Source organism: Euleptes europaea, chromosome 6 (assembly GCF_029931775.1).
Source record: "Euleptes europaea isolate rEulEur1 chromosome 6, rEulEur1.hap1, whole genome shotgun sequence".
In the NCBI taxonomy this organism is placed as follows: domain Eukaryota; kingdom Metazoa; phylum Chordata; class Lepidosauria; order Squamata; family Sphaerodactylidae; genus Euleptes; species Euleptes europaea.
This window is the reverse complement of record NC_079317.1, coordinates 45657806-45673890: the sequence shown is the minus strand read 5'-3', so window position 1 is coordinate 45673890 and position 16085 is coordinate 45657806. Positions and strand designations below refer to the sequence as shown.

Sequence of the window (16085 nt, the reverse complement as noted above, 5' to 3'; positions counted from 1 at the left end):
TCTGAATGTTCTCTGTGAGCTGCATCATCAGAATTCCATTCAGTATATAACAGATATTTGACCTTGAAGGTCTTGATTGCCTACCATTCAGTGAGTTGGATCCACTGGAACGTTTCTGTGAATTGAAGTATTTCCATCCGTACAGAGTTACTTTCTGGCCTCTCCCCTCCTACTGCAGCTCAAAGGTCCCCCTAAAATGCTATTCCAGTGGGGATCTTTTGTCCTCTAGTAGCAGCATTTCATGGGACAGTTCAGGCTGTAGTGGAAAGGGGAAGGCAAGAAAATCTACTGACTTGCATCTGCGGAAACACTTCATTGGATCCAACCCAGTGGCCTGTCATGAAATTACAATTTTTCTCTTTGTGTAGAAGGCACACAAAGAATAAGGAAAATCTAAAGGTTTAGCGACTTCTCGGTATAGTTGCCTTCACAATACTCACCACATCTTTCTTTGAGGACTGACACCAATATTACTTGGTCACCTGGCAACTAATTGCAATGCACTGTTGGGTCTTTTTGTTACCAAATATGCTCAATGTGACATGTGTAAACTTCCTTGTATATCTAAATTAGACTCGAGTTCAAGCTCAGATGGAGGGGAATAAATACTTTGTTCCCCGAACTTTGGGATTGAAATCAGAAATGATTTAGTTCCAGAGCTAGCTTAGAAAAGAAAACATGGGTGGTAATAAATTGGAATAATCAGAGATAGTTTATTGATAAGAGCCAGTTACAGGCAAACAGAGCAATGCATTAGTACACGGTTCCCTAATTGGCATTCATGGGCACCATGGTGCCCACTGACCCCTTTCCTGGTGCCTACCAAGAGTTTTTCAAAAGTGGGTGGGGCCGGGTTGGATTTTTGTCCAGCAGGGCTTCTGATTGGCTGTTGGTGAGAACAAAGATTTTCACTGGGTGACTGAAAATAAGCTGTATCTATGCAAGAAAATATTTTGAAACAATACGTTCGTTTTTAAAAGTATCCTGTTAAGCAAAGTTTCTGCCTGAAATGTTGAGGAGTTTCTATGGGAGTTATGCTTGACATTATCCTTGACATTTTTTTGGTTGCGCCCACCACTCTGTGTCAGAATCCCAAAGGTGCCTGCAGGCTCAAAGGTTGGTGACTTTTTTGTTGGTATGTTTTAGCACAAAATACCACACTGTGTCATCAATAGAACTACCTGGTTCTGGCACCTACCCATCAGCTACCCCCATGCAGCAGTTCATACACAGGAGAAAAAGTGAAAAGGAAGGGGCAAGAAGTAAGCATAGAAGATAAAAAGACAGGGGGGAGTATTACCTATCCTTTTCTGCTTTGGGGGATCATGTGGCGAATTCTGGTTCTATTGATCCTCAACCTGGCACAGCAGCTGTACCTTGAAGGGAGATGGTTGACAAGGGGAGCTAACAAATGATGTATCAGGAATTCCACGCAATAAATCCAAAGGCATAGTGATGTCAGCTAGTGAGCAAAAGCATATGCATGTGTTAAGTAGCATTAGCAAGTTGCCAGTGTGCAGAATGGTTTGCATGCTGGCCATGTTTCATGGGAAGGAGGCTTATACATAGGGACGGAATACAACAGAAGACAAAAGTTGACTTTAGCGAGCTTGCTGGGAGAACATCTGGGAAAGTTAGAATTAGGTATCCCTGTGGTACAAGGGGGAGTCCAAGGTGGAGTGGCACCTCGCCATTCCTCCAAGCAGAGTTGGAGGAGAGGGTTTGGAGACGAGAAAGAAGATAAATTGGTCCATTTGACTGAGAGCTGGCTGAGAAGAATGTGATTGGCCTGTTTGAATAGAAACTGGTATGAAGGAACCATTGGTATGAAGGGAATATAATGTTGGGATTTGACATCCTTGCCTAAGAACATTGTTTCTATTGGAGGGAGGGTGTTGCATGCTGGGAGAATTCTTGACAGTTAGAATTCTGTCTCTGTCATTTAGGTTGGTTGATTAAGCTCGCTCTGTCAAGTCTGTCAGCCTCTCTCTCTCTGTTAAGAATGTATTTTTCAATCAGTTCAGACATTATTATATCTGCCTTTAAAGTGTAAGAAAGTTACATTGTTACTGTAAGTTCTACTTAACTACATGAATGTAACAAAGTAAGTAAAATTGAGTTTTTTTTAAAGTTCTCTGAGGAACAGAGTTATTTCATCATAAACTTGCTGATCTTAAACAATACAGCAACCTCAGTCTCAAAAAAAATAAAAAAATTCCCTGATTATTCTGTCTGGGATCCTGTGGAGTCAGAAAGACTATCACACAGGTTTCATCATATATTCAAGCACGTATTGGTTTTTAACCACAGATCCAGATCAGATAAATAAATTTTCTCTTCATCATAAAGGGCTTGATTATGTCGAAATATACAACATAATATCCAGCAGGCGCGGTGGCCAAGTGGTAAAGTCTCAGTCTTGCAAACCATATATCATGGGTTTGAACCCCGTCCATGCCTAGCGAGGGCGACAGTCCTGGGCCCACCGCCTCCCACTTTGGGGGTGGAAAAAGGAAGGGCTCTTTTTTTGGGGTGGAAAAAGTACATAATATCCATGCTGCCTTGGCTATGCTGGGTTAGGTCTGCTTCCAGGACTCTTCTAAAGGTCCTATAAAGCTTAGATCCTTCCCTATTGGAGCTGGCTATTGCCTCATGCTGATTTGATAGCTAAAGCTTCACATTCTTTTTCCAGCTCACCAGTTTCTGCCTGGAGATGCTGTAAAATCTGGAAAGGGCAGTCTGGCCCTGTGCTAAGCAAAATGGTAGGAAGTGATGCCAAAACATGTAGGCATATCGACTTTGGCGACACTGTTTACCATTGTAAAACTGTGGTAGGCATCCAGGTTCCATATTTTTCCCCTTTCCAGTCATACCAGAGCATCTAATATGATTGTTCTGTGTCACTGCTCTTTTCTTGGAGGGAGGGATTGTATGTGGTTACTAGGAGAAAATAACCTCATCTGCATAATGAACCTGTCTATATAAATAACATACTCTATGGAAGGATTTGAAATGTCTTATATGTAATGTTCACAATGTATAAATCAGCCATCTGTGACAGGCATTAAGACCAAGTGAATTTTGAGCACTGAATAAGTTCACTAGTAACTTAATGGGTTGCACACTTATGCATAGTTTAATAACGCTAATTCAACAGAAAAATGGGGGTTTTTTGTTCACGAAATTGCAGAGTAATGGAATCTTTGCTATGCTAACTCACCAGGTTGTTAGAAGGATTAATTATATAATTTTTAAAAGTGCTTTAAACCTAAGGATTCTATTTAAATGCCTAAGTAAAACTTGTGGCAGTTCAGTTATCTTCATATCAAAGATACGTACAGCAGAAATGGTAGAGGCTTTTAAACTTATAATACTCTATTGAGGTAGTTTAAAAACCTAGTATGATGCTATGGAAAATGTTGAAAAGGGCCTATTTAGGGATAACTACCCTTATATATCTAGCTGCTTAACATTTAAAAATAGTACTGAAGAGATGGAGGAGGGATATAATGTATATGTATTATAGCAGTGACTTTGATTCAGGTCCAACCCATGAACATAAGGAAAAGGATTTCTGGATATTAACAATGCAAAGGTTGATAAAGCTGTGGACATGTTAAATACGGTTATGTTGTCAACTGGGAAGTACCAAATAGTGTCCTGTAGGATTAAGCATTAAAATTAATCATGATTAGGATTGCCCACCTCCAGGTGGGGCCTGGAGATCTCCTGGAATTACATACTACAGAGATCAGTTCCCCTGGAGAAAATGGCTGCTTTGGCGAGTTGACCCTATGGCATTATACCCCATGAAAGTCCCTCTCCTCCCCTCCCTGTCCCCCTAGGCTCCACCCCCAAATCTCCAGGGATAGGGAACCTGAAGAGTGACATGGGGGGGTCTGCAGCAGGAAGGAGGAATTAGTGGAAATTGCTAGTTTAATCAGGATCCAATGCAGGGGCTTATATAATACAAGTGTATGGTGGAGGACACGTGTTTGAAATTCAGTGTTCAATCATAAGATGTGATACTTAGGTAATGACAGTATAATTTAATAGAAACTAAGCAGCCAAAACTGTAAATGGTTTTTAAAGAGATTTGTTAATCTCCTCTGGATGACTTGATATGCTGAGGATATTGAGATACTACCAATAAAGAGGGGATCATAAACCAACAGAAACCAATACCACTATACAAATATGAGTCTATTTTATATACATTCATTAATGGTTAACTCAATTACATATGTAAGCTTTTATACAAATATTGTAACATAAATACATAAGCTTTTGACAAAGTTTCGTCATTTTTCCCTGTTTCACTTGTTGCTTCCTCAGAAGTCTGTTGCTTTATATTTCACAGGAGAATTTTAGCTGCTCTTCAAGTCTTACTGATTCTTATTCCTGTTTTCAATGTATAAGATACTTGATATGCTGAGGACATTGAGATGAGCAGCATCCAGGAAAGCTGTCTGGATCCAGCCTTCTGGTTCTAGTTTTCTTTCTCCTGCAGTAATTAGTGGCACCCATTGATTACAGTGAGAAGAATTTGTAGATACAGGTAGCAATACACAGGAAATACAATTGCTGCTACATTGGGGTCATCAGTATGTAGTAGAGGGGTAAAGCAGAGTTTTCACTCAACTCAACAGATGCAGGCCTCAACCCCTTTTATGTTTTGTGTAATGCATCAGACAAAGGTATTACCTCTTGGAGAGTAGATACACCTAATACTAATGAAAGTTTCTAATTTCGTTTTCTTTTGTAGATATGGAATGTTCATGTATATGTAACTTTTTTTAAATTTCAGGAGAAAGAGAATGTAGAAGGTGTTTCAGTAGGTGCCATTCTTTCAGACTATCAACGAGTCCGGGTGGAAGATGTGTAAGTAAAATTAGCCTATACTTGTAGTGCAGATTGACAATCCATTAAAATGAGTGGCAACATTGGTGTTGGTTTTAGTGGTTGTGGATTATATCCTTAAACTATAATTTCTTAGTCCAAGAACATGCATTTAAATGCATGCACTTGTGTAAAACAGAAATTTGTGCTTTACTCAATATGAGTTACAGCATGCTATTAATACTCAAAAGTAGTGTATATCTTATCTGCATACATATAAAAATTACAATGAAAGCAATTAAGAACTCCTATTCAGTTCTTTTGTAAGAACCTATATGAAAATAGAGTCAAGGTTCTAAAATACTCCAACTCTTTCTGTTCCTTTTTTGCCATTTGGTCAGCTTGCATAGTCTAAATGAGAAGCATGATATAAGTCTCACGAAGTAGAGGCTGGCTTGAAGAATGTAGACCTGATTGGACTAATATGTGTTTTTAATATGGGGTCTTTAATATGGGGATATTATAGTAAAAAAAAATTGGGACTGTGGCTTAGAGGGGTCATAGCTGAGAGGGAGAGAGTGGGGTCGAAGTTCAATGGTGGAGTATTAAGGCTGTATACAGAAGGCCCCAGGACCAATCCCAGCCATCTCCAGTTAAAAAAGATCATGTAGGTAGCAGGCAATGTGAAAAACCACTGCCTGAGAATCTCTGCCAGTATGAGATGCAATACTGACCTTGATAGACCACTGGTCTAACTCAGGATACAGCAGCATTATGTGTTCGTGACTACTGATATTCTAGACTGGAGAGAGTTGACTCTGTTTTGTGTGATATTTTGATGTACCTTGCCATTAGAGTGAAATGCTTTTCTTTTCTTCCCACCTTATCTATTAACAATTCATATAAATTGCTCTTTTGTCTAAGAATTATAACTATAGATAATGTTGTGGTTTGAATTGGCTTTGTCAGTGGTGGCACTGACAATATGTTGGTTCCTATAGACCGTACAAGGGCTCTTTCGCCAGTGGGGAGGGTTGCAGGAGTATTTTACCAGTTCCATCCTCCCACTCTTGATCCCCTCATCGTTCCAGGTTGCCCTGCCCTCAGAATTCTAGCAAACTCCAATCAATTTTGAAACGTTGGTTGCAAACATTTTTTTTTTAAAAAAAATCCTTTTGTTTTTTCTTTCATACAGGTAATCTGTGCCTTTGAAAATAAAATAATTTATACTCTGATTTTCTTTCCAGTAGTGACTCAAAGCTGTTTACAAGATTGTTCCCCCCTCCTCCATTTTATTCTCACAATAGCAAATCTGTAACTTAGGCTGAGAGAGTGACTGGCCAAAGATCACCCAGTACGTTTCCATGGCAGAGTGGGGATTCGAGGAGAAATAAAAGGGCCAACCAGTCACAGGAAATAAAAAATAAGGCCTGGATTGTCCATAGCTTGCCAGGTTAAAAGCAGGTCATCCAAGAAAATGTTTATCTGACATTGGAAATACCCCAAGAAACTTGATCAAAAGTTAAATAACTTGTGTTTGTATTAAATAACAAAGCAATTTTTCCATATTCAAATAGGTGCAAACGGCTTACCCTACAGCCCTTGGCTTATCTTTGGCGGCAGAACCAGGACATTTTGCTCAAAGAAATGATATCTTCCAATATTGAAGCCATTATCATAAAAGTGGCAGCTTTTGGTAAGAATTAAACTACAGTATTTTGCTTTTGATAATTTTATGTCAATAAACAAACTGAAAATGCTTAGCCGTTAAACTACGGCAATCTGTTTTGTCGTTAAAATGTGATGAAAAAGAGAATACTGTAGCAGGTGAAGGATGCAGTATAAATCTGAAGAATTGCAGTTGCATGACAGTATGTCTAAACAATTAATGGAACTTGTAAATGGTAAATATTTTTCACACTAGACAGTGAAAAAGTAAGAGGCTATTTTCATGGCCATCATTAAATTTGCTCAGTGACTGTGTTTATCAATAATGGTTCATCCATAATGCAACAGTTTATAGTTCACTCATATATGAGTGATACAAATGGTTTGCTAGGCATTGGACCATTATCGCTATAAAGTACAATCAACTCTGATGAAAGGATTTTAAAAAAAAGTTTGCTAGCATTACCCAATATATAACTTTGTAATGTCCAAACAGATTTGGGCAGTTTATTGTCAGGCTGATGCCCCATGTCCGTTGACTTGTTTTACCCCCAGCTTTTCTCTTTGTGGCCTTTATAACTTTTCCTGTCCACTCCACCTGCCTCCTATTGTGTTGTGTACTTGATTCTGTTTCCATTCTGCTTCCGAAGACCAGTCAGAGTTATAACTGGATGCCTGCAGCTTCATCCCATTTAGAATTTTACCACTCTACTCCTGGGTATTCTTGCAACAATTTTCTGCTGCAGTTCAAAAGGGAAAGTACATAGAATTTTCCCCCTCATTTGCCTTCATCCACATTTTTACCCATTGGGGAGGTTATGGACGCTGGGGTGGGGGAAGGGGGTAAAATGTGTTTAAAATGCAGACTTGGTCTGATTCTAGTTCTGTGGATCAAAGGTCTATCTGATGAACAGTATAAAGTGGAGGTCCTGTACAGTTACAGAGTACAGTGTAAGCACTCAGCAAAAATTCAGCAGAAAGGTGCATGTAGCCTGAAATGGCAATGTGACCAGTCCTTTTTTAAATAATAGCAAAACCTCAAACAGAAGAGAAATAGAATATATGACAACAAGGGTGGCAAGTCTATACATAAGCATCTATAAAGGGTTTTCCAGATGCAAAGCTCTGTAGGATGTAGGACACCTGGCTTGGCATTAGTACATGTGAAATTTGGGATTATCATTTATTGCAAATTGAACATTTGGCATTGTAATTCAGCTGCAGTAAGGGCTAATACAGTATCAGGCTGCATGGATAAAAAGCAAAGTATCCGAGTCACTGAGAATTTCTTCGTCATTACTGTTTTCACGACAAAAGTCATAAACAGCGAGCTATCACTCGTTAAAAGAAAGCCAAAAGATCATGAGAAGGTTTCACTCTACTCTGTTCAACAGACCTACTCTAGAGTACTGTGTCCAGTTATGGGTGCTGCACTTTAAGAAGGATACTGACAAATTAGAACTGGAAAAGATTCAGTGGAGGACTGTGAAGATAGTGGCGAGGCTGGAAAACAAGTCTTATGAAGAAAGGTTGATGGGATTTGGTATGCTTAGCATGGAGAAGAGAAAACAGTGTGGGGGATACAATCACACCCTCCTTAAAATACCTGAAGGGTGTCACATGGGAAGAGAACAAAGCTTTTTTCTCTGTTGCTCCAGAGGACAAGGCAAGATTTAAAGAGCTTAAGTTACAGGAGGGGAGTGGGAGAGATTTTAGTTGAACGTTAGCAGTTTGACGAGGGAAGGCTTTTCCTTGTCGGATGTCTGTGATTTTGTAATGTTTTTGTGTGTATAGCTGTCTTGATCCAGTTCTGCACCACTTGCACTTGAGGCCCTGCTATGACCTCTTGTGGAAGGGAAGATATGTGCTGAATATGGAGATGTCATAGCACTGCATAAAACTTATGATTCTGGGTGTTGTTTTAAGGGCAGTTGTGCTTACCCCAGGCGAACTGGAATGCTCGCCTGAAATAACTCTTTATAGATTTAAAAAAAAAGTTTATTAAAGATGCTTCACACAAAAGGCACTGAATGGCTGAAGTTTCATTTGAAAGTAGAGTCAGAATCAACACATTGTTTGACTTTCATTGGCCAGGTAGTGATTTTAACATTGAACTGACCCATTATGGGCGATTGCTTGTCTGATCACAAAGACAAAAGGATGTGTCCAAGCACAGTATTGAAGTCAGGTTTATTGAATGGTATGTAACCACACAAACTGATGAGAAACATATTAATAGGCCAATACATCATTTCAAAATTACAGCCCTCGGAGCAGTATTTCACATGAAAGTATTAGATGAGGTTTTAGATATAAAATTTGACAAAGGAACCTTTTGCTTTTGGGGTCAGTAGAGGTTTGTGGCCCATTAGACCAAAGAATGACCAGTATAATAGGAAAGAATCTGTTCTACATGGATGGATAAAAATATAGTTCTGATAAATTGTGTTGTATAATCTTGGCATGAATCACGTCCTAACGTCATCGTATGAACTGGACAATTTCTGTTAAGCATTTAAGACTTTCTTTTTCCTATCCCTTTGTCAGACTTTTAAAGCTAGAGTTCATGTCTTGAGGGTAACATTGGGCGAGATCTAACAAAAAAATTCAGCTTTGCTATTATATATAAAATATATTATGTTGGAACTTGAGTATCTATTAGAAGGTGTAATAAAATATTAATTCTTCTTCAGCTATGATGATTTGCCAGAATCATTTTATTTTTACAGCACTTCTGGTGTGAGCAGTAAAAAGGAGACCATCGTAGGTTCATTCTTTGCTTTCTTAACATTTATACAAAGGAAGAGATATTTTTTAAAATCTGTCTTTGATAGCAAATTACAGAAGATCCATGTTCAGAAATTACCTATGTCACTTCTTACATCATGCAACTGATCCTTCATTAAAAATAATATCTTTTGAAAGGGTAAGATTTTCTTTGGGTCTCAGTCAACAAAAACCAAAAAGATTTTCTTTAGAGTGTAATATTGTGTAGCAGAATCTTTTTGTGAATTGTGAAGCTTTGTGAATGCCTATCAACCACACCGCATGTCACATCAATCAATTCAGGTTTTCTCTCTGATTTGGTTTTGAACGTTCTCTGGAGTTGTATTTATAATTTGGCCCATATTTATTTACAAGGTTACATTTCAGTTTGTAAACCAAAACCGTTTAGATAAAAATAAAACATCCTCCAGAAATTGGTAAGCCTTGAGCAATACAGGAAATGGCTACAGGGGTGAGATTGCCAGTGACCTGTGGTCATCTCTTAAGCAAGATAAACTTGCCTTTGTGCAACTAGGAGCAAGTTAGAATGGACTTGCTGGTACACAAAGAGCCCTTTGTGGCATACTCCTTTAAAGCACAAATACCATAAATAGTTGTAGATAGTAATTAGATAGAAGACGGCTGCCTCTTTTTTTTTTTTTTTTGGCTACAGGTAAAAAGAGAGATCTTATCGGACTAAATTTCTCACCTGCCTAGGGCAGGCATAATTAGATGTAAGCAAATTTAATGGAGCTTGTATTCTCTGGGGCCATTCTGCAGTACCTTAATAATTGTGTGCTTTATTAAAGTAGGTCTAAGGTATGAAGCTGCTGAACATATCGAGTGGCAAAGAAGTTAAGGTGTGGGTTACCACTTTACCTTTTAGATGAATAATCAAAGCGCTTTTAAGCTAAATTGCAGTAAATGTGTTTGGAATAACACATTTAAAAGTCTGAGGGATAATGCATTAGATGGCACATTGCGCAGATGTTAAAGGGATAAGCAAATATGTAACATGAGCTTGACATTAATCAACACTGGCATGCTCGCACAACCTCCTATAGCTCTGTTTTCCATTAGTTTAATGATGTCTGTAGGAAGGTGTAAAAACTACAGACAATGTGTAATTATACAAGTAAATGCACATTAATTCTAGTACACTTTTCTAAATCCATCTTTACAAATTAATATTAGGTGAAGGTAAGTTTTACTTCAGAAGGGTAATGTTTTTCCTCCAGGCTTTTCTTAGACAGAATCCTGTTACTGCTTGGCCAGCCTTACAAAAAGGAAGCTGGTTTGATGGGAATGTCAGAGCTGTAAGATGTTGGGAGTGTGTCTGTGTAGTACTGGTGCCAACATTAGGCCTGTACAGGTAGGGTGCCTAATAATAGGTGGTGAAATTAGGCTTTTTAACCAAGATATGGGCCATTGATACTAACAGAAAGGGCAGCAGCAGAGTCTTAAGGAAGCAAATCCAGGAGATAAGTTGAACTAGAGCAGGACACAGGAATAAAAGCAGCAGGCAACTAAGTAAACGAAAAAGAGAGGATGGCATTCCAGTTTCAGCACAGCCTGACGGCTACCCCTTATGAAGATGAAGATGATAATGCATTTATATGGAGTTTTTGGTATCCAAAGCGCCTCACACACATTATCGTCATGTAATCATGACAACAACCCTGCAAGGTAGGCTAGTAATTTCCATGTTGCAGATAAGAGCACTGAGGCAGAGGCAGTGGTTTACATAAGGTCACTTAATTAGTTTATGGTAATTGTGAGATTTCACTGGAGAATTAGATTGCATCTCTCTCTCCTAGCTGATATGTCACAACAGCTTATTCACCCTGAAATTATTATAGCTGGCCAAGGTCCACAAGATTAATTCAGCATCTTGGATGTGGAGGGGGCTAGGGGTAGGACTACTCTTTGTGTCTAGTATTGGCTACAGAAGGACCTACATGAGTATTGAAATCTTTAGGTAGTTCCCAAGAAGATGCATAAGGCTTAGACTTCAGGATTCGTACTTCAGGCCCAGCTTATCCTGGTAGCAGTGAGCTAGAAAGAAATAAACAATAGGCTTTTAACACTAGCCATAAGCCTGGGAAGCATTATGGGAGTTTATTTTATTTATTTTATTAATCTCATATCCTGCCCTCCCCAGCAAAGCTGGGCTCAGGACGTTTAAAATTGAAGCAATACTAAGTGAAATTAATTCAGATCTTCCAAGACAAAAAAGTAGTCTTTAAAGGGCTGTTCTTTTCATATAGACACCTTTAGCACAAGCTTCTGCAATATTAGTTTTTCATGTGAAATAGAATGACCAAAAGTGTTCTAAAAGATTAGTTTAATAACTAAAGGACAAATTAGGATACTGTTTTTACTGAATACCATACTGAACTATGGTAAAGATTACCGCACTGTATTGTTGCACTGAAAAAAGCTGGAGGTCATCATAAGTGTGAATTTCCAACATATTACAATAGAGATGGTCAGCTCTATAGCCTGAGCTACATTTATGCCTTCTATACCATAACATGTTCAAACGGCTTAAATTGACGAGGTCATATTGTCATGCTTGGACTGTACCAATGGAGTTTTCATGTAGGTTTTGTTATTTTGTAACTCTTCCGTGTGAAAAGTTTAACAAAAGACTAGTGTGATTGAACTTGCGTCTGATGATATAAATTTTTCCGATTTGATTCCATTTTCATATGGTTTTGAGAGAATACCCTAGTTTTAAAATTATGAGTACAGCTCTTGCATAATCAGAATATATTTCCTCCTTTACTTCATGTATCTATATATCTAATTCCCATGTGTGCCCCCTATCTGTGGAATCTTAAATCGCAGATAGGGGGCACACTCACCCCAAAAAGATATTTCTTCAAACTTGGGGTACTCTCCAAGTTTGCAGAAAAAAAATAAAAATTAAGAAAGGGGTTGGATTAAATCCTCCTGATTTTCTTTGCTGTTGAAATGGTGGTGACTGCTGCCGCAATAGAAAGCTACGGCCAGTTGCATCGGCTGCCAGACCAGACCAGGCTGAGGTGGCAGCAGACGTTGGGAGCCAAGCTGGGTCTGGATGTGGCAGCAGCAGACTCCAAGTGTGGCTCCTGGGCTGTGCCATGGTGATGGTGGATGCCTGGGGGTGGGGGGCGCTCTGAGGATAGCTGCTGCGTCAGTGGATACCTGGGGCTGCTCTGGGGATGGCCACAGTAGTCTCTGTCTTTTGTCTACTGAAAGACCAAAACTATAAAGAATGTGTTTCAAAACAGTCAGTGGGGAGAGAGGAATAGGTATAAATAAGGGTCCCTGTACAAAAAAAAATGGCCCCTTTCCTCTTAAAACATATGTGTCCATGAAACAAACAAACAAACAAAAGTATGGGAACTGATTGCAGATTTTGAACTATTTATAAAATGGCTCCTACTTTGTTTTAGCAACGTAGAGGGCACATAAATTCCAAATAATTGGTGCTAAGGATAGCAGAATTGGTGGCTGTTTGCATAATATTTCTTCTTTGTGGTGTTTGTGTAGCAGGACTCATGAAAACATGAAGATGACCTAGACTTTTTGATCCATCATGGATATGTTTGTTGGAAACAATATCCATGCAAGTCTGCTTCACCTAACCTTGCTGTTGTTACACTTCCATAACTGTAAGGACTTATTAATTTTTAAATTTATGTTATTTAGAGTCTGCCTTTTTCACTGGGACTGAATGTGGATCAACAGGATCGAACATTCAATAAACAATGAAATAGGGTTTGGGTTGGAGAACCAACCAGAAGTATAAAAAAGAACTGAAGCAAAGTAAATTGTTACCATGACATATTAAATGAAGCAAAATTACAGCAAACTATTCACAGAAGTATAGACCACAGTCACTAATAGTTTATCCAAGTAATAATTCATCCAAGTAACTTGCATAGAATAGCCCTCTTGAATAATTCAGTTTTGTGTAATTTGCAGAAAGCCAGGTGAATGGGAGCCTTCCTGACCTCCTCAGGCAAACCATTCCGCAAGGTGGGGGCCACAACAGAGAAAGCACTTCTATGGGCAGTTTTTGATTTTGCCCATTTGCAGGTTGGTGGAGAATAGGGAGAGAGAGAGTCTTGCAGATATAAGGGTCCAAGGAGGTGTTTATCAACATCCATCATGGAAACTGGATCAAAGTGGTTCATAAATAGAACAGGTGGTGTATTAGGCAGTTCCTCCAATGGATCTATGTTATAGCCAGCATCTAAATCAGAGTATATTCTTGATATTTTATCAGCACAAAACTTTGCAAAAGTATCACAACTTATTGTCTGGTCCTGATACAATGAAGGCTCAATTTTAGAAGTCAGCAGATACCATGCTACCTTAAACAATTGGGGTGGTTATGAACTAGCTGATACAATAGTAGCATAGAGGTAACTGTTCTTAGTCACTGTCACCTAGGGCTGTCGATTCGGTTCTATCCAAACTGAAAAATAGCGGAATTTCCCCCAATTTTTCTCTATTTCTGAAGTTATTAAAAATTCATATTGATGTTGTAATTTTTTTAGCCTATCCATCTGTTCTTGTTTAGATACTTTATCTTGTAATTTTCTTAGCTCTCCCTGTTTAATTTCCTCTAAAATCTTCTTCTTTTGCATTTCCCTCTGTCTAAACCATCTTGAGTTTTGTTGTATTAATAATCCTCTAACTACTGCTTTACCAGCCTCCCATACTATTTCATCTGAGATCCCTTTATCCGCATTTTCCAAAAAATAATTCTGTATATCTATTTTTAACTTATGTACTATTTTCTTGTTTTTCAATAAATATTCATTTATAAACCAAGGTTTGTTTCTCTTATTCCCCATATTAATTTTACCGTATATACCCATGTATAAGCCGACCCACGTATAAGCTGAGGTGCCTAATTTCTCCCCAAAAATGGGGAAAAATTAGGCACCCGCGTATAAGCCGAGGGTCGGCTTATAACCCCTCCCCTCCCGCAGGCTTACCTGACAGGGCTCCCGGCTAAGGCGGTGGTGGTGGCGGCGGGCCCCCCGCAGGAGGCTTCCAGGACGGGGGGAGCCAGGCGCGCTCGGCAGCTGGCTTCCCCTGGCCCTTCCAGGGCGGGGGGAGCCAGGCGCGCCCGGCGGCGGCGGCCGCGCGGCCTTGCCGCGGCCGCAGCCGGCTTCCCCTGGCCCTTCCAGGGCGGGGGGAGCCAGGTGCGCCCGGCGGCGGCAGCCGCGCGGCCTTCTAGAGGCCGCAGCCGGCTTCCCCTGGCCCTTTCAGGGTGGGGGGAGCCAGGCGCGCTCGGCGGCGGCGGCCGCGCGGCCTTGCAGCGGCTGCAGGAGGCCCTCACAGGGCGCTCCTGGCCGGGAGAAGCTGCATGGGCCAGGCAACGGTGGCGGCGGCGATGGCGGCGGCGGTAAGTTGCTCCCTCCCTCCTCCGTCCTCCCCTCTCCCCTACCCTACCGTATTGACCTGCGTATAAGCCGAGGCCGGCTTTTTCAGCCCTTTTTTTGGGCTGAAAAACTCGGCTTATACGCGAGTATATACGGTAATCAAGATCGCATTGTGATCAGATAATACCTTGGGTAAAATTTCAGGACTTTCAGACAAACCTATAATACTTTTGGAAAGCCAAAACATATCTATTCTTGAATGAGAAAAGTGTCTCGATGAGTAAAAAGTATATCCCTTTTTATTACCATTTACCAGTCTCCATATATCAAACATTTCCCACTGTACTGTAAGATGATTAAAAATACCTGGTAATTTACCCTCACATTTACCCTTTTTCTTCTTTGCTGATCTATCCAACCTTGGCTCCATCACTCCATTAAAATCTCCCATCCAAATCATTTTTTCTTTAGCATATTCAGCTAATATCAATGCCAAATTATTATAAAACATTTTTTGATTAGTATTAGGTGCATAGATACCAACTAACACAATTTTTTGGAGACCACTTACAATTTCTACCAACAGGATCCTCCCATCATTATCTTTATATAAAATCTTAGGTTCTAATGTTAAAGGGATATACATAGCTATACCATTTGTTTTTTTTCTTTTCATTACATGATGTAAATAATTTACCCAATTTTGTTTGCTCCAGCCTTATAACATCCTTTGTTAAGATATGAGTTTCCTGTAAACAAAAAACATTAGCTTTTGATTTTTGTAGGTGATAAAATATTTTCTTCCTCTTATTTGGAGAATTCAGACCATTAACATTCCAAGACAATATTTGTAACATTTTAACGTTCAAGCAAACCCCATATTTAATTATTTTTTTCCAAATCTAATCTCACCCCCACCCCCCTAACTCCTTTTAATTTCCCTTGTATGTAGTTGAGCCATCTTCTTGAGAGTCCTCCTCTGACAACGATGGTTTTGCCCCCCCACTTGCTTCTGCTTCCTTTTCTTCTTCAGTGAGATCCTTTCCAACTAAGTCTTTAGATGGTTGAAGTGATGGTTTACGTAGATCTCCTTCATATCTTCTTAGAAATTGTTCAGCTTTGACAGTGTCTGTGATCTTAAACCTTTTTGCTTTGAAGAGAAAAGAAATACCTTGCGGATATTCCCATCTGTTGAATTCCATTAAATCTCAGTCGTTCCACAATCTCTGCAAGATCCTTTTTTTCCCTCAGTAGTCTTCCAGGAATCTCCTTCATTAGCCTCACCGGTATACCTTCTATTGTAAGTGGATTCGTGTAATGCTTATTCAGAATCAGGTCCCGATGACTTCTAGAAAAGAGTTGAACCAGGCAATCCCTTGGAACTTTATTTTTTGTTGCATAAGCAGAGTTGACTCTATAGGCTGTTAC

The 16085-nt window shown here is 39.6% G+C and overlaps 1 protein-coding gene across 1 annotated transcript in view; it reads left to right on the top strand.

Moving 5' to 3' along the window:
* DPH6 (diphthamine biosynthesis 6) overlaps window positions 1–16085 on the top strand; it is a 259679-nt gene that overhangs the window by 54691 nt on the left and 188903 nt on the right. Inside the window, exons 4-5 of the mRNA XM_056850740.1 lie at window positions 4808–4881; window positions 6417–6535. Coding sequence (XP_056706718.1) covers window positions 4808–4881; window positions 6417–6535 — 193 coding nt within the window. The remainder of the gene's footprint in view (window positions 1–4807; window positions 4882–6416; window positions 6536–16085) is intronic.